The sequence below is a fragment of the Phycodurus eques genome, chromosome 9 (assembly GCF_024500275.1).
Source record: "Phycodurus eques isolate BA_2022a chromosome 9, UOR_Pequ_1.1, whole genome shotgun sequence".
In the NCBI taxonomy this organism is placed as follows: domain Eukaryota; kingdom Metazoa; phylum Chordata; class Actinopteri; order Syngnathiformes; family Syngnathidae; genus Phycodurus; species Phycodurus eques.
The window spans coordinates 23,160,538-23,185,644 of NC_084533.1; the positions used below are offsets into that span (position 1 = coordinate 23,160,538).

The window sequence follows — 25,107 nt, forward strand, 5'->3', positions numbered from 1 at the left end:
CTGTTTATTTTCACTCCCGCCACAGGTGCTGCATTTCGCTCTGCACAAAGTATTTTAGGGCAAAGATTTTAAATGGCGTTGCGCTTGCTTATTCCATATTCTTTATTGTGAGCACTGTGTGCGAGGCACTGTACCTGCTACCTGAAGAACGCACTCTACTTAAATATGCGAGATGCAGTTTTCAAACTGCTAGCATGATTTAAATGTAGCCTCACTCAGTCCCCACCCCTGCCCCCTTGCGTCACTGCCCAAAGAAACGTCCCCAGCTCACTCCTGCCAAACACAAAAAGATACCGGTTTGATGTATTATTATTATTTTTTTTAAATGTACAAGCAATTAAAAACTGGTTTTCCCAGGCCCAGAAATACGCAGCCGTCCGTGTATAGGACATCACCGTCATATACAGTATGTTTACCCTTGATTTGAATTGGAGAGCTGTTCAATTCCTTCTTTTTACTTGTGTTGCTAACCGGAGTTAAATAATCGGGTAGATTTCCAAGACAGATTAAAAGTGTTCCCAAATGTCTTAATAACGCATCTGTGACAACCTTTTCTTCAAAAAAGTTCAAGGATTATTAATTATAGAACAATTTACACAGGCAGGGGAATTTTCTTGTGCTCAGTGGTTATATTTCATTTTTAAAAAACAAGTCATATTTTTTTCCAAGAACAGCATTATTCTGAGAAGTTTCTAAAATTCAAATTAGATTAAAATATGATTTTCTTTCCTTATTAAATTTTGAATTTAACATAATATTAAAATACAACTTTATTCTTACAAGAGTATGACGTTTTACCACAACAGAATACAGAATTCATCCATCCATCCATTTTCTGAGCCGCTTCTCCTCACGAGGGTCGCGGGCGTGCTGGAGCCAATCCCAGCTGTCATCGGGCAGGAGGCGGGGTACACCCTGAACTGGTTGCCAGCCAACCGCAGGGCACACATAAACAAACAACCATTCGCACTCACATTCACGGGCAATTTTAGAGTTGTCAATTAACCTATATTATATATATATATATAATGCATGGCCTGTATTTCACTAACAAGCTGTCCATGTATTTTTTTGCTCAAGAAAGTGAAAATGAAAATGGCAGTCATTTTCAAGAAAATACAGTGGCACCTCGGAATTCGAACATAATTCGTTCTTGTGAAGTGTTCGAAGTCCGATTCGTTCGACGACCGGAACATTTTTTCCCATAGGAAATAATGTAAATGAGTTTAATCTGTTCCCAACCTCCAAATACAGTAAATTCCCATTTTACATACTTTTCAGCCGCCTCTTTGTTCGAACTCGCTGCCCCTGCATGCATAGTCACACTATGAATGCCAGTTCTGTTTTTAAACTTTTCAAACAAGCCTCTGCTGACTTTGAAAGTAAAGACACTGGTATCGCCCTCAGGACCGGGAGGCATTTCCTTTTTGAGATCGCTGTACATTTGTAAGGCTTTTTCACTGATAATAGCCTCACTGATACTGTCCCCCGCTAACTCATTTTCTTTGATAAATATCAAAAGCAACTTCTCCATTTCTTCTATTATCTGTGGCCTTTGCATTGTAATGCTAGTCACTCCTTTGGCAACACTTGCTGCCTTTATTACATCTTTATTCTTTAGGATAGTCGAAATTGTCGACGTAGCCATACGATACTGGTTAGCAAGATCCGTAACACGCACACCATTTTCATACGTAGCGATTATCTCCTTCCTTAAATCCACTGTGGTTCGCACCACTTTCCTTTTTTCTTTGTTGCTGGTAGCACTGCTGTCTTTCTTTGGGCCCATGGCTAAGAAAATTGTACTGGGAAAAAAAAAAAAATATATATATATATTGAGAAGCACTCGCAAATGTGACGAGAGTGTTTACGCTGCGACTGCCTGACTCGAAATGGGCACTGGCTCATCTCGGCTACCGTCCCACGTGCGATTGGCATCGCTCGGCTTGACTCGGCTACCCGTTCAACTTGTGTTCGGCTTTGTCGGGTGTTCCATTTGGAGCAATTGGTAAACAACTGATTGCCTTTGGAACGCCCCTTTTTTCATCACCACAATCGAGGCGCCCCCATGTCTTGGTGTGACGTCAGAGGCAGAAGTGGAGACCAAATTCGCTGCGTAGCCAGTGTGGACAAAGTAATGTACTATTCTATAAAGTGGCAGTATTTATTGGTATTTTATAGATCGTTGCTGTCGGGTGGAACTTCCAAAAGGACAACTTTTCAGGAGAAAAAAAACAAAAATGACATCTTGCTTGCATTTTCAAAAACTGCTTTCTTCAAGTTGGTAATATACCTTATATTGCTATCAGTGCTACTGCTAAAAATGCAAATAAATAAATAAATAAAATCATGTTTGTTTGTGTTTTTGCGGGGGGGCTGAACAGATTGCCATTTCAATGGGGAACATTGATTTGATATACAAATAAATTGAGTTACGAGCTTGGTCACGGAACAAATAAAATTCCTAAGTCAAGTTACCACCACCTTATGTTTATAGGAGGCATTTACCTGAAGAAGAAGCTCTCTGAGCCTGCGCAGCTGCGACTCCAGCTGCTTGTTGTGGTCCTCTAAGATCTGCATGCGGGTCTCCAGGCGCGTCTTGTGCTGCCGGAGGACCCGCGCCTCGGCCAGGAGCTCCTCGTCCTGCTGGTCGACCGCGACCGGCGAGTCCGGGCCACCCTCGCCGGCTTCGGTCAGCATGGGCAGCGACGCCGCCTCCTCGTGTTTCCACTTGAGGCGCCTGTACTCGCTCTGAAGCACCCTGAGAAGAAAGATGGGTCACAAGGAATGAGTTGGGCTTCTTAAGGCAGGGAATCCCTCGAGAACCTTGTACAGATTCTCCGTTCTTTGCACTAGCTCTGAGAATAGACTTTATAACAGCTCTGCTTAGGTACAAGTGTCTCCATGGTCTAGCGCCAAAGTACATCTCTGTATACAATAAATCCGACTTCTTATGGAGTTCGCTATAGCGTGAGCTCAACTTCCCGTAGCTGACGTCCTGTTGCCCTTCTTTAGCCAGCAAACTATCTAAAAGTGAATGGATGGCCAGCGCCTCTGCCAAGTAGTACACTCCCTTTTGCCTCAACTTCACCGCAGTGCATTGTGGATCGTTGTTATCGTCAATGTGGGAGATCTGCTAGACTGGAACTAAAGGATTACTTAGTGTAAAGACTTTCAATGAAATCACACTAATAGTGTGACACTTCTTATATGCGCAAATAATAATCACAGGCATCGTGTTCAATAGGATTTGGAGTGTGAAAGTGTTTCTTCACTGCGGGAGGTCAAATAAGAACACACTTAAAATAAGCATCACAAAATGCAAGCCCACACACACGCATAATTGTGTTATTGTGCTTACGGAGGTTTACCGAGCAAAATCACTCCCTCAGCCAAACTTGATCCCAAACTGCTTTTTGGAGCATTTCCAAACGTGATTCATTCATTGTACGTGCTTTATAAACACGCTGCCTCTCACTTAAATGTATGATTAAGTGAAAGGAAACTCCTAATAGGGCTGTAATGATCAAATATTTTTTGAATCAATTATCCTATAGCTTTTTCCTATAGCGGCGTGATCGCCGCCCCCACCCAAATTTATTTTTATTTTGTACTTCTAACATGCATTTCATTCTCTCTTCTCTCCGGACTTCTATCCTTAAAGTGAATATGTTGATACTGAGTGTATGGTATAACCAGTACAGAATTTGATACAACAAAGTCAGCCTTTTGCTAAACGGTTATCATTCGCGATGAGCATTAGCGTACTAGCACTGAACATTTTATATAAAAAAAACACTAACTACCATTCAGCTCACTCATAAATCATGTTACATGTACAATACAATTTTAATAGTGCGTTAAAAATCACTTACAGACGCTCCTGTGTCGTTTTTGACAAAGTTAATTAGTGGCCCAACACTGTGTGCGACTGCAAAAAACGTCCGTGTGAAACATTGGTTCCGGTGGCAGAGTTATTTTTTATTTTCTCGCAGACCTAATTGTTACATACGAAAGTAATCACACACAAAAAAATGAGCCCAGCTTTGTAATTTTCCTCATCCACTGACCTGTTTTCATTCTCCAAGCGGGCCAGGGTGCACTGGAGTTGCTCCTTGTCCTGGTGCTCCAAGTGGGCCAGCAACATGTGCTGCCCACAGGGGGAGTCCTGGTCCAGGGCAGGGCTGGGGTGACGCAGGAGGTACTGATCTTCATCTCTGAGTCGGCCCCACACAGAAATCAGCACACTGAGCCACCAGCAGCACCAAGCCCACGAGTGATAGCAAAAACAAAACAAAACGAACACAAAAAAAAACCAGCAACGCAAGGCAGAAGCAAGCGAGCGAAGACCACTAGGGCTTGCGCCCATATATTACATCAGGGGTGTCCAAAGGGAGACATACAGAACAATCAAATAAGTGCCACTTTGAAATTATTCACATTTTAAGTGTTGTTTGATATATATATATATATATATATATATATTGTTTTTTTTTTTTTACCCACTAAAATGTTATCATTGGCAAACTGTTGTGATCATATATAAGTACACCACAGTCAGGCTGTCATTCCAACACTAGTGTTGCCAATTTAATTTAATTTTTGCCTTATAAAGGGTGACGTGTGATTTCAATCCAATATGTTGCCCAAACAACAAGACCTCTCTTGAAAATGATGAGCACAAACAATGTTTATCTACAGGTTGGCGGCGGGAAGGAGGAATGTCATGTTATGGGACGTCCTCACTTTACGATGTTTTAAGGTGACGAACGGCGCAATAAAATAGTTTGCGCTTTGGCGTAAGAATATGTTGTCACACCAAGACGGCACGCTCAGTTATTGCCGTACTGATTATTTTACATTTGATTGTTTAATATTGGGTCTACAAGTGTTTTTTTATGATAAATAAATACTGTATATTTCTTGTAACGACTTTACTTCTGCATTACTACAACTTACTTGGAACACGGTCATAATCCAAGGACCCCCTGTACTTACATGGAAGTTCCTTACCTAAATGAAACTAGTTAAAGTCAAGTTCATTGAGAGCCATGCTAAAAGAATTACAGCAGCCTCAAAATGCCATACAAAGGGCTCTAAAACAAGGCCACAAACAAGCGCATATACAATACATTTTTCTTTTACAAATGTAACCGCACTTCAATCAATATTACATCATTGTATCATAATATTATAGTTTCAGCAGTGTGAAATTACACTAATTAAACATATGGTTAATGTAATGCCTCTCTGACTGTTCCAATCAACTGAGCATTATTATCTTTGTAAAGAAAGTATACAACTGTTGTGTTGGGGAATGTTGTTTCTGTCACAGGCGCACACATATTTCTCAAGCTCACGTCAAGATGCACATACATAAAATTCATTTGAATGAAACGCTGATGAGAACACCTCAGCAGACAGATGGCCCGAGATCAGAGCGTGCAGAACTATGCTGCAGGGCATATGCAATGGATGAGGAAAAAACAAACAAACATTGTCACAAAAAGTGTTAACAGCCCACACAGACACACACAAACACAAACGTTAACATTATAGTAAATCCCCTTCATATTCGCGGGTCGCCATTCATAAATTCACCGACAATTTCTTGTTTTCAGTTTTTATGATCTTTCTGAAACACTCTAAAATACCACCCAAAAAAAAAGTACAGTATTGTAAAACATACATATGCAATCAGAATCATCTTTATTTGCCAAGTATGTAAAAAACACAAGGACTTTGTCTCCGGTAGTTGGAGCTGCTCTTGTACGACAACAGACAGCCAACTGTGACAAAAGATACTTTTAGGACATAAAAACACACTACGGAGAGTCACTGTGCAATGAAAAGTTACCGGTAATGCTAATGCCTTGACAATTGTGCAAATGGTGCAGATTAGTTCTCAAGCACGAGTGGCTAGAAAAGGTCAACAACAGATATGCAAATAGTGCAGATCAACGAGACTACAATAAACGGCTGAAAGAGCCGAAACTGTCACGCTTTTTTCACTTCACTCGAGCGTGTCTGAAATTTGCTCTTACCTCAAATTTGGGCTTGCAACACAACGCAATCAATAAATAATAATAATAAAATATATATCGACCAAGAGATGTCTCCTAACTTGAAAAACTCATAAATTGGGGCATTCATGTGTCAAGGTACAACCGTATTTATGGATTAAACTCAATTCAGTGGATTAAACTCGATACAGCAAATAAACAAATGAATAATCTTTAAAAAAAAAAAACTCAATTTAGGCAATTATAGGGCAGGGCACGCAAATAGTGGGGGATTACTTTATATGGCCAAAAACATGATCTCAGACTGACATCTATGAACAAACACGCATGCACGCACGCACACACACACAATCATGTTGCAAGTCGGCGCCAATAACAAGGGTGTTGGTGTCGTGCCAATGGCGACATACTCACAGACTTTCATCAGGAGAAAGGCTGTCCGTGAAGAAGGAACAATTTTGGTTTTCCATCTCCGCCAATCTACACACACGCACGGATACACACACACACACACACACACACACACATGCAAATGCACGCATAAATTTACATACAAATGTGAAAACAGCCACACAAAAGAGGGGAGAGAAAGTGTCACATCAAATATACAAAGGGTCAAAATCAACAGATTTGATATGCTCCCACACTAGAGCAAAACAGGAACAAAAAAGAAAGAAAAGTCACACACAGTGATATCTGCACAGCTGATGTTTGCAAAGAACTGTGGCTAACTAACTATCACGGACTGCAAGTAAACAAAAAAGATGCCCGTAAACGTCTAAGTGACAAGACTGCAGAGTGGGAGCAACAGAAAAAAATTCCGTCTGCCAGAGAGGAGAATCAATAAAAATGTCAACAAGGAAAGGGAGATAAAATGTGTTTAAAATAGTGAACGCTGTCCTCGTCTACTAGCAGGGAAGCAATAAAAACACCCGGCAAGGCTGCAGTGTGTTTCAGAACCGCGGACAGCGACGGCGTTACGTTTCATGTCACAACATTGACATCGACGACGAAGCTCATAACGGCTGTGTGAAGATCATTAAAAACAAGAACTAATAACTGAAAACTGACAGTTTGCTTGTGCGAAGCACTGATCCAACGTGTGGAAATGCATGAGGTCATGACCTTCAGCACCTAGCAAAGCACGGTGGTGGCGGAAACATGCTTTGATGCAGAATTTTTCTTCAGCTGGAACTGAGGCCTTAGTAAAGGTGGAGGGAATTATGAACACTTTGAAAAAGCACAAAACTTTCAGGCTTCTGCTAGAAAGCAAAAAAAGTCAGGAAAAGCCTGCTAGAACATCTGAGGCATTTTAAATACTGGCAGGTGTGTGTTGACGCCAACTTGAGTTTGAATGTGATTGGCTAATTGTGAACACAGCCACATCCCCACTTATCGGAGGGTGTTCACAATTATGCAACCACATGTGGTGATGAAGAACAAAAGGTCCAAAGGAGTCTGTTTGTTGTTTTCTTCTCCTGCTCAGCTTCAGTATCATTAAACTAAGTATATGTTGATAAAACGTGTCCCAGCGTGGCAAGTGGCCAGCCTCCCGAGCGCTCTCTTTAGCACAAGAGTTGGTGTGAGCGTTTTTCCTTTTTAATTACCACCCAGGAGAACGCCATTAACACCCAATTAACTCAAGCGTAATCTTCACCCAGCAGAGCCTGGGTGGCGCTTAATTGCTCTAAATGCATTTTACTTTCTTGTGAACGGGTCACTTTGTCCGTCTTTATGTGCGACGCTCACACCTGCACGCCCGCCCGTCCTCTGGCATTCAGAAAAACGTTGACAAAACATCCATCTCATTTTTGATGAACACTTGGTTTAATGTTTACCATTGGTCGTTATGATGGTATTTGGAAGTATGTTTTTGAGGAGGCTTTTGGACCAGCATCCTAGCAGATGTACTTAAAATATTCATGTACCACGTGAGAGTGGCTTCAGATTCACACTGCTGCATCGTCAGTACCATCTCTAAAAAAATAAAAATAAAAATAATGGTTGTTCCATAAAGCCATTCATAAGCAGTCAACAAGCAGAGAGGAAAAGAGAGGCAGTCTCGTCAGATCCTTGCGCGTGGGTGTCTGTCTTTGAAAGTACACTTGTGTAAATTGTACAAGTATAATTGGACGTGAAAGGAAATGCAAGAAACCGCCGCATCGCGCGGAGTTCTGAGACAGAGATTTTCTTCTATACATACTTGGGAAAAAAAAGGTTGCACTATGATGCAGTAAAGACCTCACTGTCCTGATTAGAACGGTGCCAAAATCATGTACATCAATGTACAACACATTTTACAAGACTTAGAGTTGTACTGGTACGTGTCCAAAAGTTTGGCCACTTACCTCTGAGTTTTATTATTCTGCTACATGTTTATGATGACTGAGAAAAAAAAATTAGCTGAGATGCCACTTGATGGTAAAAAAAAAAAAGAAAATGCCACACTGAGCAATCATTTCTACTCTTTCGTCATCTCATCACGTGTAGGGTGCAACATCAGACTTTTATTTGAGTTCTACGCTATCAAAACAAGTCATTAATCTGAAATCATTTCTTAAAAAAAGAAATCGTCTACTCAACTATTGCTCTGACATCGATAATAAAGGCATCTCTGTTCGACTCCCTAATGTGCTCTACTGATTGGTTGATGGGTAGTTAAAAAGTTAACCACATATCAGAATACAGAGGGAGGCACAGTGAGAGCTCAGCGCATCATGAAGGGAGTCAACAATAAGAGCTGTGTAATCCTATTATGATGGGGCTCAGATCAGACTGAAGTTAAGCAAGCTGAAATTAGCTGCCTTTTTTTTGGGGGGTCAGGCTGCTTGATCCAGTTGCTGCTGCTGATGGTTTATTTAAAGCCGGTGTGCATGTAGAATAATGTTTTGTGCAAAAAAAAAAAAAAAAAAAGTGTGGCATTGAACTAAATCACGCAGTCCGTGATGAAAGGCCAAAGAAAAAAAAATGGAGTCACGAGCTGAAATGCAATATGATGAGACGCTGATAAAACAGAACAATATAATGAAACATTTTAAGTAGATGGGTTTTTATGTCGATTTTTCACAACTCTGTGAAGGAAGGCAACACTTCTAGTCATGTTTAGTCTTTTATGATTTCTAAAGAGACACTATGTCCTCTTGGTTTGATTTTGCTGAACGTTGTAAGTAGGAGAGAGAATGTAACCTTTGCATACTGTCGGGTCAAATTTGACTCGTTTTGACATTTGTCCGCTGTAAAAATAGCTTAAATGTCATACTTTCACCTAGAAATTTGATGTCTTTTCCTAAATTGACCCAAAATACACCAAAATGAAAAGATTCTCCAATTTGACCTTTTTCTACTAAAATGTATTTTAGATTTACTAGTGCGTATTAAATCAAGACGAATTGTGGTAATGGTGGCACTGAAACTGTACATGCTTTTAATGTGTGAAAACTGAAACTGTACATGCTTTTAATGTGTGTATTTTAATGGGACAGCAGTAACAGTGTTCAAGAGGGAGCTTGAAAGAGTCCTGGGAACCTTTTGTCTTTCTGCCACATTTGCACAGGGTCCAGCAGAAACATGCACCTGTTGACCTTTGAAGGGGTTCGCGACAGAAATAAGAACGATCATAAATAATGAACATAAGGAAAAGTCATCATACAGAGAGGTCAGAGGGTCCCTTGAGACAGGTGTGAAATCTGTGCCTGCCAACGCAATTACAACGGACCACCACACATTTGCACTTTAGCATTCACAAACTCACCTATCCTCCATTATCTCTGAAATATTTCTTGTTTGCTTATTTGGACAAAAAAAGTCAGATTTTTTTTGGGGTGGCAAAATAGTGTCTATAGTATGTACCTCTTATGGTAAGTATTGCATTGTAGCATCTCTTAAACTGTGACAACAAACTATTACTCTCGGCCCTAACCACGCCATAAAAACATCCAACTCGTTGTCAACCAAACTTCCGCGGCGAACGCAGATGGTTGTTTTAGCACTTGCTGTGTTCCCAAAAACTCATCCAATCATAAATGTGACAGCAGCCGTGTTAGATTTGCGACTGACCGTCAGTGGGGGAAGATGGCGAGAAATCAAGGTTAATGGAGCCCGTGTCTGCTTTCGCCAAACTAAGACTCAACACACCATCAAAACAAATGGAATACATAGCAACAAATCTGACCTGGAACATACCATGTGTGCATGCAATACAAAGAGTATGTAAGTGATAGAACCCATTAAAAGTAAACTTACCACCCACTCACTGGTTAATATGCAATAATAGAGCAATATGGAGGATTTACAAGAAAAGGAGAGTCAAAAATAGATAAAGATGGAGAAATAGATATGTGGCTAAGACGAGAGAGTTTTGGCGGCGGGTTAATGCAGCAACATCCCCGGAGGAGTAATACACAACGGCAGACTTTCAGCGCACACACAAGCCACATTAATGGATGCGTGTGTGTGTGTGTGTTTAGCCTCCAGTAGTGCAGTAGTCCTGTTTCTAATCTGTCAAAGAGACACTGATCCACAAGGACAGCTCCCAGGTGACCAGTGGGCTCAGCGGCCCGGCCAGTGACAAGCCACTGGGCACGCTGGACCCCCGCTGACCTCACACGATAGAACACATCCACCATATATGCACGGACAACACAACAAGCTGTTTTAAATCTGCTTATGTTTGTGCTGGAGGCTGAAGTTGAGGCTCGCTGGGGTGATGAAAAAAAAAAAGAAAAAAAAAGTGCATACCTACATATTAAAACAAACATAATAAACCAATTACTCCTCCCTAGCTCAGCTTTGGGGCAAATAAAAGCTCTAATATGACTGGGACATATCAAAGTCAGTGGAGTTTAGAACAAAAGATGTATTATCACAGTAATAAACTCCTGTTTTTTTGAGAACAAAAAGCCCTTTTTCAGGAATATATAGTAGTCCTATTTTTTATGGAATAAAAGTGACTTTTTCAGAATAAAAAGTATAATATTAAGAGGACAGCATTGCATTTTAAATATTCACTTGTTAAAATGTGAATTTCTTACTTAGTTGAACTTTACAATCATAATATTGCAACTTAATCTTGGAAAATTTTGACTTTGTCGTAAAATGACTATTACTATTTTCTTGAAAATATACTTGATTCAAATGAGATTACAACTATTCATGGCGACAAAATATGTCTTTGTTCTTATAAAGATTACAACTTTTATTCTTGAAAAAAATAACTTTATTCTCATGACAGTATAACTATTTTTTTTCTCTAAATGAAATATCAATTTGTATTTAATAAAAGGTGCATCACCACAGAAATTAAATCCTATGTTTTAGAGCATAAAATTGGACTTTTGAAATTCACTTGTTAAAATTTGACTGTTCCCGCATTCAGCTTTGACTTTAATATCATAATATTATGACTTTATCTTGGAAAAAAAAATCCTTGAAAAAAATAAGTAAAAAAGCGTAAGGGATACACAAAGTTATGTTTGTTAAAATTAGTATTATGGCTAATCTAAAAAGGGGTTCCCGGATGCAAAAAGTGTGAGAACCCCTGGTCTCGAGGCACATGGCTACCAGATCGGTACTTCAATCAAAACTTTGGAGAGATCAGGTAAAAGGCAGAGGAGGCGAAAAAGTAGGGAGACTTAATTAAGAGAACACACAGCGGGGGTGGGAGACTTTTGGAGATCGTACAGCTGCGGCGCAGCGAGAGACGTACCTGCTGGCATAATGCTCGATCCTGCTGTGCGTGTCTGCGTGGGGCAGTTTAGGGGACGAGCACAGCCTGGGAACAACAAAGAAAAAAAAACTATGGAATCACGACTATATACAGTATAGGGTGGCACAGTGAAAAGTTAATCCACAAATATTGCAAAAATAATCTGGAATAATAAAAAATAATAAATATAAATATAAATAAATAAATAATAAAAAAAAAAAAAAAAAAGCACAGGTTAGTACTGTATTCATCAACTTGTCTTTATTAACTGCGGCCTGCTTTACAAAGAACCCAAAGAGCGGGTTTGCATGGTCATTCACGCCAACCGATTGCCCCTGCTGTTGGCAACAGGTGTAAAAGTGATGGAGAAGGCCACTGCATTTGTATTTTTCAGCATGGAAAATATGGGTGAGCACCTTAAGTCCAAAATTATGTTTGAAGTGATGGAATTGGAAGTGTTAGTGGAAGAGGCAAGCCAACAACAACAAAAAAAGTCACGCAGAAAGTGAATTGATCGCTCCAATAATTTGGGGGAAGCCACCAACCTCATAAAAGCTGCGTTTTGGTTAATTCAACTTGCCCCGGGTTCGTGTGATTTAGACGATTGTGCCCATCCTGCGTAACATTGCCTTTAATACTTGGGACAGCACAACCGAAACAACGGCTCTGGGAGAAGCCAGCACCAATCTTGCAAAGTCTTGCGTGTACCCTGCCTCGCGCCCAAAAGCAGCGGGGAAAGGCTCCAGCTCACCGATGACCCCGTGAGAACAAGCGGGAAAGAAAATAGATGGATTTTCATTCTTTTAATTTGTAATTAGCATGTGATAATGGGCTAAAATGTTTGTCTTTTCCCCCCAAATAGGAATAGCAAATATAATACAATAACATAATGGTACAGCCAGTATATTAATTCTTTTCTTATACATGTATTATATATTGTTTTTAACTATTTTTGTAAATTACAGAATACACACTTTATTTAATGTAAATTTAAACATAAAAGGTTCACTAAATCAAAAACAAAAAAAAATGTAAGAGAAAAAGGGAAGGGAAAAAAATTGGACTCTTTCAATTCAAGTCACATTGTGAGGATGTCTGGTCTGGTTTCCTCATCATCATCTCACAAGCAATTTTATGAAGCGCAAAAGTTGCAGGTTGATTCCATTGTCAGAATTTCTACAGTTTGTTCCCTTTACTGAAAATCCCCTCTGTTTATTTTAAGTAGCCTCCGAATGAATGATCCAAAAACTAACGTTCAAATGAGGTCAAGCAGACTGATGATATTACATCACGTTCACAAGCTGCCAGCGTGCAGGCCCATAAACTTGCTAAAGTGGGCACACGGACAGCCTGCAGCTTTGCTTACTGATGACTTCATGGATTTTAGTCTCATTGCTCTTGTTTTTCCGCCTTTGGCAGGAACGAGCGCAAGTGAACGTTGTGTGTGAGCGGGGTAACATTATGGTGATGCCGAGCGCTCCCTTTCAGCCGGTCGGACGAGCCCAAATAGTCGGAGCATGATAATCAGCCTCTCGCTGCATGCATGTGTGTGTTATACATCATGTTACGGCTCACAATATTTTCATGACATGTATCCATTTTTGGATACATGTCCAATTTTATGTGATATTCTTAGTTTCCGAAAGAGGTGTCTCATGGCTTACGGCGCTCAAATGGAGCAAATGAATGAAGTCATTTTGATTTTCAGGAAGGGGAGATACCCTCTGCCGAGCATGGAAAATAATTACATCTTAACTCGAGAAGTGGAAGCTCCCGAGTAATATAAGAAAAAAAAAAAAAGTGGCACTGCAGTTTTGCAAACTGCACATAATGCAAAGAAACTGGAGTCGGAAGGGTTGAAGAAATATATATAAATTGATATCTTATACTAATGACAGGATATTATATTATTATTATTATTATGTTGTTATAAACTTGATGCAGTAATAGAAGCAAAACAAATACAAATAAAAACCACTGTTCCAAAGCAAATGACCATGTTCGCTTTCGACTGCTTTAATGGGTCGTAACACATGAGACGGAAGTTTGGGAAGCAGGTGGTTCGTGTATATATATTTGAAATAAAAAAATGTTGTGCAATTTTGGACTCACGTCTCAGCGCTGTCAGCCTCCAGCACAGACTGAACGGGCAGGTAACCTCTCTGCGGGTGCTTGGTGAAGTATTGCTTTGATCTGAACTTGTTCTTCAGAGTCTTGGCAAAGTCCCTCATCTTCTCTCCCGAAGTCGTCTGGAGGGGGATGAAGGCGGAAGGCGGCGGAAGGACAAGTAAGTGCATGGCGGCAGAAGAGAGTTTGGAGAATGATTAAAGAGTTTGTGGTTATGTTTCATGTAGAAAATTATCTTATGAAAATCATCTGGTCTGTGACGGGCACTGGCTAAAACGGGCTCAAAGATTGGAACTTGAATGTTACTCACAAGCAATAGGAACAGTTAAAGTCCCTAGAAATTGAAAATAAATATAACTTTTAAGAGTGTTAACAAACGTGATAATTTTGAATGATAAAAAAAAACAAGTATAATATATATAGATCCGCTTGAAGCCTTGGGTGGCTGGTCAGTGCGAGGCTTTTCCATGCCACGACAACGAGGCGCTCTAAAGCAGCCAGGCCCCACCAAAGCCCCTGTGCACACGCTGGCTTGTCAAGTCAGACTTTTTTCCCCCCATCCTCACTCTTTCGCCTTTCTCTGTGTGACATTAGCGCACTCATGGCCGACAACGAGGCGCTCTAAAGCAGCCAAGTCAGTGGACTATGCAGCAGGAAGACGCATTTTCGGAGTGTAAGCATAGCTAGCTAGCTAACTCCATGTTGCAATTGCACCGGATCACCGCTCCTGTGGACTAAAGCGCTCAAGTTCTTATACAGGGGGAGAGGGGCGACTCATGCCCAAGTGCGTTACTGGGCTCTGTTTTAGTCAAGCCCCCCAAAAATCTGGAAAACTCAAATGGTGAAAAACAGTTTAAAGCTATATCACCACAAGTATTACATACAGTCGAAAACCGAACATTTACATACACTATATTAAAAGACACACTTTTTTTTCTCCACACTGTCTGACATGAAATCAGAATTATACATAGAAATATTTTTGGAAATCCTCATTGACCTAAAACAGAACAAGTTTAGTCAGATTTCACGTCAGACATGGAAAAAAACAAAACAAAGTGCATGTAAACGTCTGGTTTCATCTGTAGTTCTCAGTCTTCGCACGTTTTCGCCAATTATCTAATTAAACTAGGAACTATGATTTGATGACTTTTGATTTCACTTTACAGGGTCTTTAATGTTTTTTTTGTGTCCGTTACATTTCACTACATCATTGTTTCCTAACCGTAATTGAGGTCAGGCACACACTGTATTTTACATTCAGAAAAAATCTCACTGCACACTGTCAACCAAAATGCCACAAAAAGTCTGCTGAAATAATCACCTTATCTCAGTTGACTTACTTACCCAGTTACTCACAAAACTATAATTCTGTTGCATTAATGAAAACAGGGACCTGATCCCTGCATACACATGTTAATTGTACCTTCTGTCATTGAGTGGAATAGCATTTTTATAGTTCTGCCTGTCACTATACGTCGCTGGCATATACAGATGAAAAAAAAGACAATTTGTGGTGAAAAAAAAAAATTCTTTTTCAGACCAATTAAGTGAAATTGGCTCATTTCCCACGGCACACCTGATGATCTCACACGGCACAGTGCTCGGAAATCACTGCACGACAAAATACATGTTTACGGTATGTTCAAAGGAGCACAAAATCCATGTGCCAAAATAAACACTGGCAGATGTTGTTTTAATTGCATCTATCACAGTCGAATCAAAGGAGGGCGCATAAAAATTTGTCTTACTGGGGTGTAGTACTCCATGATGGGGTAGTGCAGCTTTTTGCCCTTCATAGTGCGTCCGGTTAGAAAACACGTCTGGCAAATGTCCACGTTGAACTGCTTTAAACTGCGATACCTGCCAAAAGCAATCAAACTCAATGTGAGCTTGCAGAATGAAGGCTTGATACCGAGGTTTTGTTTTATTTCACGTATGCGCTGAGCAGCCTGTCCTGCAAGGTCGACTGCATGATAATTCCATTACGTCCACTTTTGACTAGTCATTTCTAACTGCTTTTGCCACTAAATGAATTATTAATTAGAGGCAAACATCATTTGGACATTGTGATGTTTCCACCTGCCTGAAGCCCTTGATGGGAAATTGTTTGCAGATGTAACATTTGGCCTGGTGATTGGTGGACTCGGCAGCAGTCACCCGGTGGAGCACAGGCAGCCAAACCATGGACTGGGGCTCCAGACTCATCCACTCAAGGAAATGAGATACCTCAATGGCAGGTTTTCCTGAGGCCTGCACAAACAAGGGAAGAGTGGGGGGAGCGGCACAGAGTAAAGAATCCAAATATAGACCGTGAGGCAGGCGGGTACATGACGTTATGAGAAGCGAAGGTGAACTCCATGCAGTTCAAATAAGAACAGAGGTGGTAAAATTACATTGTGTACTGTCACGGCGAGCGAATGAGAGCAAACACAGACACATTGGGCCTTTTGAGAGCGAGTACGACGCTTGTGTAACGAACACATAGTTTAAAGAGGGTCTCTGAACAATAACATTCACGTTCTATCTGGAAGGCTTCCCATTTTCCTGGAATAGTGGACGAGTTGGCAGGCTTTGGTCTTAAGTAAGGCGATGGACATCCATCCATCCATTTTCTGTACCACTTATCCTCATTAGTGTCGCAAGTGTGCTGGAGCTAGCTGACTTTGGGAGAGAGTACTCCCTGAACTGGTGGCCAAAATAATTCCCCCATTTTGGTTGTCACTCAACCCCCAAACCAAAGGAAAAGGTTCCTTATGTGCCCTGCGTCCCAATACGACAAGACTATATACACTTGGATGGCGTAGGTGCGGTAAAACTTGAGGGTTTATTAGATTGACTCCTGAATCACAGCGCATGTTTATAAAATGGGGGAGCGTGTGTCGTGAGTAGGTGGGACTCTTTTGATGAGGGGCTTCTTTCGTGGAGATAAGTTGGTGACTTGGCATGTCACATGTTGGAGGAGGGCGAAGTGCAGATTAGTGTGTAAAAATGACAACAGCAAAAATATATATATTATTATATATTATAAATTATATTCTGTACAGTACTTGTGTAAAAGTACAAATAAATAAAATAAAAAGTACAGACTCTGAAATGTACTTTAGTATAATAGTAAAATGTAATATTTTTACTGGCCAAAAACTATTTTGATAACTTGCCACAATGAAAAAAAAACCTGCATACAAAATAGTTAGTTATTTAAAAAAAACGTGATTCCGCACCCCCCCCCCCCCCCTTATTAGTATGAGCACTATGTAAGTTAATAAAAGCACACTTTTACTAATTTACATAGTGCTCAGACTAATAATAAGAAAACAATCCCGTTTCATGTTTTTTTTAAATGAGCAACTTGTATGTTTCAAAACAATGTTTTCATAATTTTGCTAATGTTGTGAAATGACTAACAAAAAAACAAAAAACAATGCAAAATTAGGTAATGATATCAGCTAAAAAAAAAAAAAAACTAACACCGTACTTGTACAGTATGTGTTTTTGAACGCCAAAAGCTTGTGGATTTTAGATTGGCACAAGAAATCCTATTCGCCAACAATCATTTGTGTAGCTGACAACATCAAACAATGGACAATATGCACGGCAATGCATGAAGCATTTCCAGTGGAAGGATTGGGCGGTGTACAATTTTCCCAAGGTCTCGTTCAATCGCTCAAGATCTCAACAGTGGTGGACTTTATCTCCCTCTATTAATGTCTTGTTTTATGTGAAAAAAAAATAAAAATAAAAAATATATATATATATATCTGTTTTATGTTGTGAAAGAAATATATATATATATACACATATACATACATACATACATACATATATATATTCACATGAATATTACATATAAAATTTACTTTAGGCTGCTTTCTACTTCTGAACAAAAACACCTCGACTTTCGAATCCAAGTGTCCTAAGTACATAGAGAATGTGTGTGTCTGCATGGTTGCGTCACTCTCCCCGAGACGCCTTTTCGCGAATTCCAGGATGCGATCAAAGGGAAGACATCTTCATAAAGGAGCGACTTGCTAAGCGATGAAAATCGTCGATGTGCTAAATTCTCATTAAGTCGGCATCTTAGGTGCATTAAGAGCTTGATTTCCCCTGGGGCTTCCTCTGCTACTCAAGCAGAGCTGCATCATAAATACATGCATGTATATGTGTGTGTGTGTCTGTGCATGTGTGTGTGCGTGCGTGTTGATCCCACAGACGGTGAGCTTTAAAGAAGTGTAGCCTCTCCTGGGATAATAAAGAGGGCTCCTCGAGCATGCCCTGTTCTTTCCAAGCAAGAGGTCAAATGACGTTACATTTCTCTCTAGTATTACAGTTCAGTTTATCACTGTGCCATTTCAAACAGTAACCTTTGCTCTTGAACAAAATATCTATCAATAAATTTGTGTCATGATTCTTATTTCTGGAAATTAGTAGTTTTGAAAACAGAACGTGAGGTTACACCAAAGAAAAGACAAACTGAATCACAATGTAACTTACACCATCGTGTAAAATACATCCCAATGTCCTATCTCTGTATATCAGATTGACTCTGTCTCAAGCAATTAGTGCAGTGACGTGCGGTCAGGGTAGGCAAGTGAGGCTGGTGGTCTTTCCTTTCCACTGCATGTGTACAGTAAATAAAACCCGATGATTACATTAAATTGTTCAATTTTAGTTCTATGGTCCGTGCTTTACATCGATTTTCTTTTTCAAACCAATCATTTCAATGATTTCATCATTAAAATAGCAGAATTTTCATATTTCCTGTTCAAATGCATAGGAAGTGCAGCTCCGAGTCACGTTGAATCATCGCTCGTATGATGCTTCGAGAGACCACGCACACATCCATTCAGGCAGGGGCTGTGATTGGTCCGTGACTTCACACAAGAGACATTGGTGTTTCCTCATTACATCGCCACTAATATACGTTTTATCACACATGTACTGCACTTACTGACGTTTAACAGACTGTCTAATATATTTAATGAAAGTGTGTGGCATTTAGTCTTTCTTGTCGACCAGAAAAGCCACTAAAAGTGCACAGTGGAGTCTGGTATGTACGGTGCCACAACCAGCATATGGCAGTGTTGAGTTGAGCTTCATCGTGTTGACAGTCACGTGACGTAGTCAGTGCCTCACCACTCATGAACCTCACAGCACGTCACTGCAATCATTTGTCTCGATCAAGCCACCTTCCTTAACGCATTACCTTGATAACTAAAGAGGCTCGGCATAGCATGATAATTGAAATTGTTGTCTGCAGACCTTAGGCCTCCTTCGTTGACCGCATGTAATTGCCGTGATTAAGTGTGCCTGAGCAGGTTCATGAGGTGAGTGATTACATTTCAGATTGCAATCGTAGATTTACACGTCTCTTCACAGACCACTTGTTACAACTTGAAAATTATTATAATGTCTGACTTCATTGATTTGAAGAACAAGAGTCGAGAAATAACTCCCGAGGCCCGCTGCTACTGCGACTGCACAGTCAGGCAGAGTGCGGGTTCTGAAACTAGTTTTCATGATTGGCCGAAAAGAAAATTACACTTCTGTACTTAACTATATTTATGATTTCAAATATAACTGTTCTAAAGAGTGAATTCTGAAGTGTCTGTCACCAAAATGCACGACTATAGTCAATGAATGGAGCGAACATTGCGAAAACGAACAGCCTCTCAAATATCCACACTCCTTTATTTCTTGCTTGTTTCCTCTCTTTGTATAATTACAGTGGGTACGCAAAGTATTCAGATCCCCTTCAATTTTTCCTCTTTGCTATATTGCAGCCATTTGCTAAAATAATTTCAGTAATTTTTTTCCCACATTAATGTACACACAGCACCCTATATTGACGGAAAAAAACGGAATTGTTGAAATGTTTGCAGATTTATTAAAAAAGAAAAACTGAAATATCACACACAAATATTCAGACCCTTTGCTCAGTATTTAGTAGAAGCGACTTTCAGTTTTTCTTTTTGAATAAATCAATAATATAACAAGAGCAGCCATGGTAATCAGCTTCCTCCTTGACAATCACTCCATTTTGTTCTTGGTTCAATACATAAATAAATAAACTGCAGTAAATGTGGCGCCTCAAAACATTGTTCACCAACGAGAACACTAGTTTTTCTGATTGGTAATCACCAATCGCTGACTTTATTCTGTTAGCGATTGTCCAGGTCAGTCGCATTACTCGGTGTGCAGCAGGGCAAAGATTATGAAGTAAACGTGTATGTTGAAACGATTGCACACATAATGCAAGAAACCTGCAATATTTTTAATGAGCAGGCCTATCAACAAGTTATTCTGGGGTACACTCTATAATAGGATGCAGTGTCTCAGGACAGGGTTTTTCTTAAAAGGAGTTCCTCAAGGTTCTTGCCTTGAACCAGTTTGTCTCTCTTTACAGTTGTGATGTCTTTTGCCATGCGTTCTAGTGGAACCAGGACTTTAATTTGATAAATTTGGTTAATTACCCAAAATAATTTGCTATTTTGAGCTCATCTGTTTCTACTTCCACATCACTTTCAGTATTTAACCTCCAGCCAGAACGTCTTGTTTCATGTTATATGAATAAGAGCTATACAAGTCACTTTCTGTGGTTTCAAGTGTCTGCGTTTGTGCAAATCCACCTTCCCAAGAAATTATAAGACATCCAAGTTGTTCATGGGAATGATGTTAAACCCACAAATTAGTATTTCATATGCACGTTATCCCTACTTTGCGCCCACAAAATAGCATTTTGTGTGCACACTTAACCGGATTGCTGCCACAATTAAAAACATTTCTCCATGTCATGTCTGGGGCTGCGTAAGAACAGACGCTATATTCAACTTATAGTGTGCTTATTTTTGGCTAAAGATATGATGAGAGTTGAGTTGCGAGTTATGTCTGTTCTGGATCAAACTTGAAAGTAATATAAAGCGCAGGAGTTTACAAAAGGCCTTATGGAAGCCAACTTGAATTCACGAATTTGAGCCTTGTGAATATGCCCTGCTTCTACATTAAAAGCCTTTCTTGGACTTTGACAATAGTATACATACAGTGTATATTGTATTAAACTCTTCATTCCACATTTACACAAAGCTTTTTGAAAAGTCCTCCACAGTTTGCATTAAGGTCAAATGTAATCTCCCAACTAAATGACATGGAGCCAACAGAAAACGGAATTAATTATTAACCAGCCAAAGCTGATAGGACAAGTGTGAAACAGAATAGACTGCACATAATTACGATGTGCTTTGAATATCAGGGTGTTAAAAATACACCATTCACCAATCTTCTAGTTGGCCGTCTAACATTGCAAAATTATGCACCGTCACCCTTCGAGTGTAGAAAGGTAAAGTTCATGAACCTGTGTTACACATTAAAAAGCACAGTGCTCAACATGATCTCAATTCATCGTATTATTATCTATGTTCTACAGGCGGGTATAGTAACGCGTTAACTATTAGTGATTGCAGTGTGTGTGCATTAAAAAGCACATTCATGTAAAATTTAGGTGCTGTGTCAGAATATTTGTGAAGCTCCATGCCCTAAGAAGGTACATTTTAGGTAGTCTTCCTTCTGGTATGAAAACAAGGTAATGATGGTGCTATCTGTATCTGGATTTGCACTCCAAGTCCAACTGCCCAATTCAGATTTAATGAAATATATATAATAATAATAATAATAATAATAATAATAATAAATAGATAGATGAACACAGGGACATTATTATTAGTAAAAAAAATATTATTTTCCAATCAATTAAGTGAGATTGGATCATTTCTTTCCTCACACCTGATTTCTCACTGACTTATTTCTTCTTTGATATTGATCGGTTTTGTGGAAAGTTCTCCAACTGTGTTAAAAGTGCTTTCTTATGGATTCATCATGCAACATGTTAATATTTGTGATTAGCTACCCTCCGGGCTCACCATACGAAAGCAGCTGTGGACACTGGGCTCCACGTTGCTGCCCCCAAAAGCGGCCACTTCGCCCAACTGGCGAGGGATTTGGATGGCCTCGTGGAGCAGCAGGCTGAGGTGACGCTGGTCCGTCAAACCTGCGGTGCCGGACACTTGACGGAATAAGTCTGTCACCACCGAAACATACAGACAAGAAAATAGCAATGTTACGGAATATTTGGTTTTCCTGATGTGCATTTCAAATAATTGTCATCAAATTAACAATGTACGCATCTTTTATACATATCGTTACTGTCAGGCAACAATTGGGGCCCGTCTAAAACGCTTAACGCAAAAATGCTTAGCGTAAAAAAACAAAAGAAAAAAGTTACATGTAAGAAAGCTTAACGTTTCTTATTGTCAGAAAACGGTCATCAATCGTCACCAAAATTTATGCGGACATCCATAATCATGCCCACTCCAACCCCTGAAAATATCAGATGGATCGCCCCAATATTTTGGGATTTTATGTACATTAAGCATTTTCCAATAGGTGCTCACTATAGAGAAATAGCTTAACGTGGCTTAATGTCAGAAAACTGTCCACAATCATCACCTAAATGTATGTGGACATCTTTAATCATTCCAAAGGCTATTAATTATTAACCAATTGCTCCAAAATGTATTGATATTATTGGAAATGACTGCCAGTTTCATTTTATTGAGAAAAAAAATACATGAAATCAGCTTGTTGGTGAAATATGGACCATTAAGACCCCATACCTCCTTTAAGCATTTTTCTCTCCATAGACACCAACTATAGTGTTTCAAAGTTGTTACAGCTTGGTGTGAAGTTTATTGCATCGTATTTTCATCGAGTTTTGTACAAAAATGCAAGCATTATAAGCCTAACCCTGGCGTACTTATAGAACTCCAGGCTTTAAAACCTCACCGTTAAACAGACCGTTTTATGCAAACATGAGCAAACATTTTAAGCGGTTTGATGCAGTATAGCTACGCTGACATGTTCTATGACAGAATACCATCTAACCACAGCCCTGCAACAAATTAACATGAAGATTATTCATTCATTCATTCATCTTCCATTCCGCTTTAATTTCACTAGGGTCGAATGTTTCAAAACATGTTTCAAAAATTCATACTGCTGTTTGAGAAATGTGCTGACTTGTCATTCTGGAGGTTGTAAACTGCAGTGCTGGGATGTACTCAGAGGTATTCTTAATGATTTGTTCATTATATAGGTATTATATAATTGAGTTGACATTGTTCATACTGTATGCACATACATTACAGAATTCTACTTTTTCCAGTGTTTTCATTTATGTTAGTAGTACAAGTAGTAATATGTGCAAATTGTTCTTTCTTTTGTTCACATTTTAAACTTGGTGAAGCCAGAAGTTAGTTACAAAGCACAAGATTTTGGGTGAGGATACTGGGAGAATAAAAGGTTTCGGTCATTTCGTTCAGTCTGGTTAGGGTTTTCTCCATGGAGCCAACCTTATTTACGTATTCATACCCAACTACATTTCCTTTGTGCCGAGCGGTGCTGGAGCTCTCTCACGCTCTTGCTCACTTATCCTATTAAAGGTACAGCACAAAACTGTATATTGGTTGTGATGGTGGCACTTGGAAAGCCAATTATTTATGAGGTGGTAGTTGGTGGAATAAGTTTGAATATCACTGCTAAAACTAATGACACACTTTGTTTTCACTGGATATGAACTATGTGTGTATGTATGAGTGAGAGTGGACTAATTAGACAACAGTGGTGGAATTACAGTGATGGAGTTATGAGGGAATTAAAACGCAGCATCTGTGTTTATGGCTGTCCATGGCAAACGCTTAACATCTATCTGTAAATATTTTTCTTAAGAGTGACATCTGGAGTCTGGCAAGAGCGATGGCCAAAATGTAAAGGACGCCACATGGCCGCCTAAACCTCGGGGACGTTTTAACTGAGGAGCAGTTCTGTTCTTCAGTCCACACAGATGGTGCTCCGACTGTGAGTAATCTTTGTAAACGTGTCTAGCCACCGTCCTTGTCTTGTTGTTGTCTCGGGTAGTGAATCAACTGCTACTAGCCAGCTGCTTCAAAGTCCAACTTTGCAGCTAAAATGCACTTTTATGCACCCATTTTAAACAGTGGTGGAAGTAACAAAGTACAAATACTTTGTTACTGTCAGGGCTGCTGTTTAAGCACCCTGAGTCCAGCCCGTGTGTATGTGTCATGAGTGCTTTGCAGGGTTGACGTGTTGGAGTCTAGCAGCTGCATCTTGTCATCCTAATTACACCTGACTGCTCATATATATATATATATATATATATATATATATATATATATTATTGTGTTTTGCAATAATACTTAACTATATTTACAATGACGTATATATACGTGGCTAAAAAGCAAGGCGTGGAGAGTCTCTGATGCCGAAATACACAAGTGCAGTCGATCATTGCCAAGATTCTTTCACATACCCACACTCTCTCCTAAGTTTCTCTCCCTTTTCCACTATTTGTATTATTATAATACAACTACAGCGACCAGGGCAATCCTCTTCTTCCTTGACAATCGCGCCTTGTTGTTTGTGGTTCAATAAAAAAATAATACAGTACATGTGGCGCCTCAGAAAATCGTTTCCCCACTCGTTGCACTGAGTTGGTGATGTGCGCGAGGGTCACTCCCCTGGTGTGTGGGTGCGAGCTGTCGACTGTTTTTTTCCGTTGTTGTCGTTTTCGTTTTTTGCAGTTGACCAGTCCAGCCGCATTTGACCGCGTCACTAGGTGTGCGGTGAAACTAAAAACCACCACCTACTGCCTTTCAAATTATCCTTCTAATATGAAAAAGCACACGCAGGTGTATTTTTTTCAGTTGTTATCATTTGCTAATTTAGTATGTTTTGTTACTGAGTAACATCAGCAAAATGTGATGATAAAGTGATTATTATTCCCCCCCCGACCCCCCCTCATTCCCGGTACTAGACTGTTTTTTTCCCCCGTTATGCTAAGTTAGCAAAAGGGTATTGTAGAAAACTGACAGTAAAAATTCAATTTCTACTTTTGAACTAAAGTACGTTTTGGAGTCTGTACTTTTTTACTTTTCCGTAAGTACAGCAGTTGAATCAGTCAGAATCAATAAATCAATAAGCAGCTGTACTTCTTCAAGTACTTTTGCCACCTCTGATTTTAACAACTCGCCTGTAAAAGGGGAGTTCAAACTGACAGAGTAGCACATAAATAATAAAACTTCATAGCATAGGTTACAATTGAAAAGACGAGAGCGACTCGAAGGAAGAATGACAGCGAGAGGCAGCAAGAGTGCGCATGAATGGGCTCTTTGGTGGCGAGCG

At 39.7% G+C, this 25,107-nt stretch overlaps 1 protein-coding gene across 2 annotated transcripts in view; it reads right to left on the bottom strand.

Moving 5' to 3' along the window:
- Positions 1-25,107, bottom strand: part of drp2 (dystrophin related protein 2) — a 92,035-nt gene that overhangs the window by 19,966 nt on the left and 46,962 nt on the right. The window contains exons 13-20 of one of the 2 annotated variants that reach the window (XM_061686721.1): positions 21,771-21,928; positions 15,941-16,107; positions 15,606-15,717; positions 13,840-13,976; positions 11,728-11,793; positions 6,438-6,503; positions 4,071-4,217; positions 2,509-2,761 (exon numbers count right to left, since the gene is read on the bottom strand). In XM_061686721.1, the coding sequence (XP_061542705.1) occupies positions 2,509-2,761; positions 4,071-4,217; positions 6,438-6,503; positions 11,728-11,793; positions 13,840-13,976; positions 15,606-15,717; positions 15,941-16,107; positions 21,771-21,928 (1,106 nt within the window). The remainder of the gene's footprint in view (positions 1-2,508; positions 2,762-4,070; positions 4,218-6,437; positions 6,504-11,727; positions 11,794-13,839; positions 13,977-15,605; positions 15,718-15,940; positions 16,108-21,770; positions 21,929-25,107) is intronic. The other variant, XM_061686722.1, reaches the window with a different exon arrangement.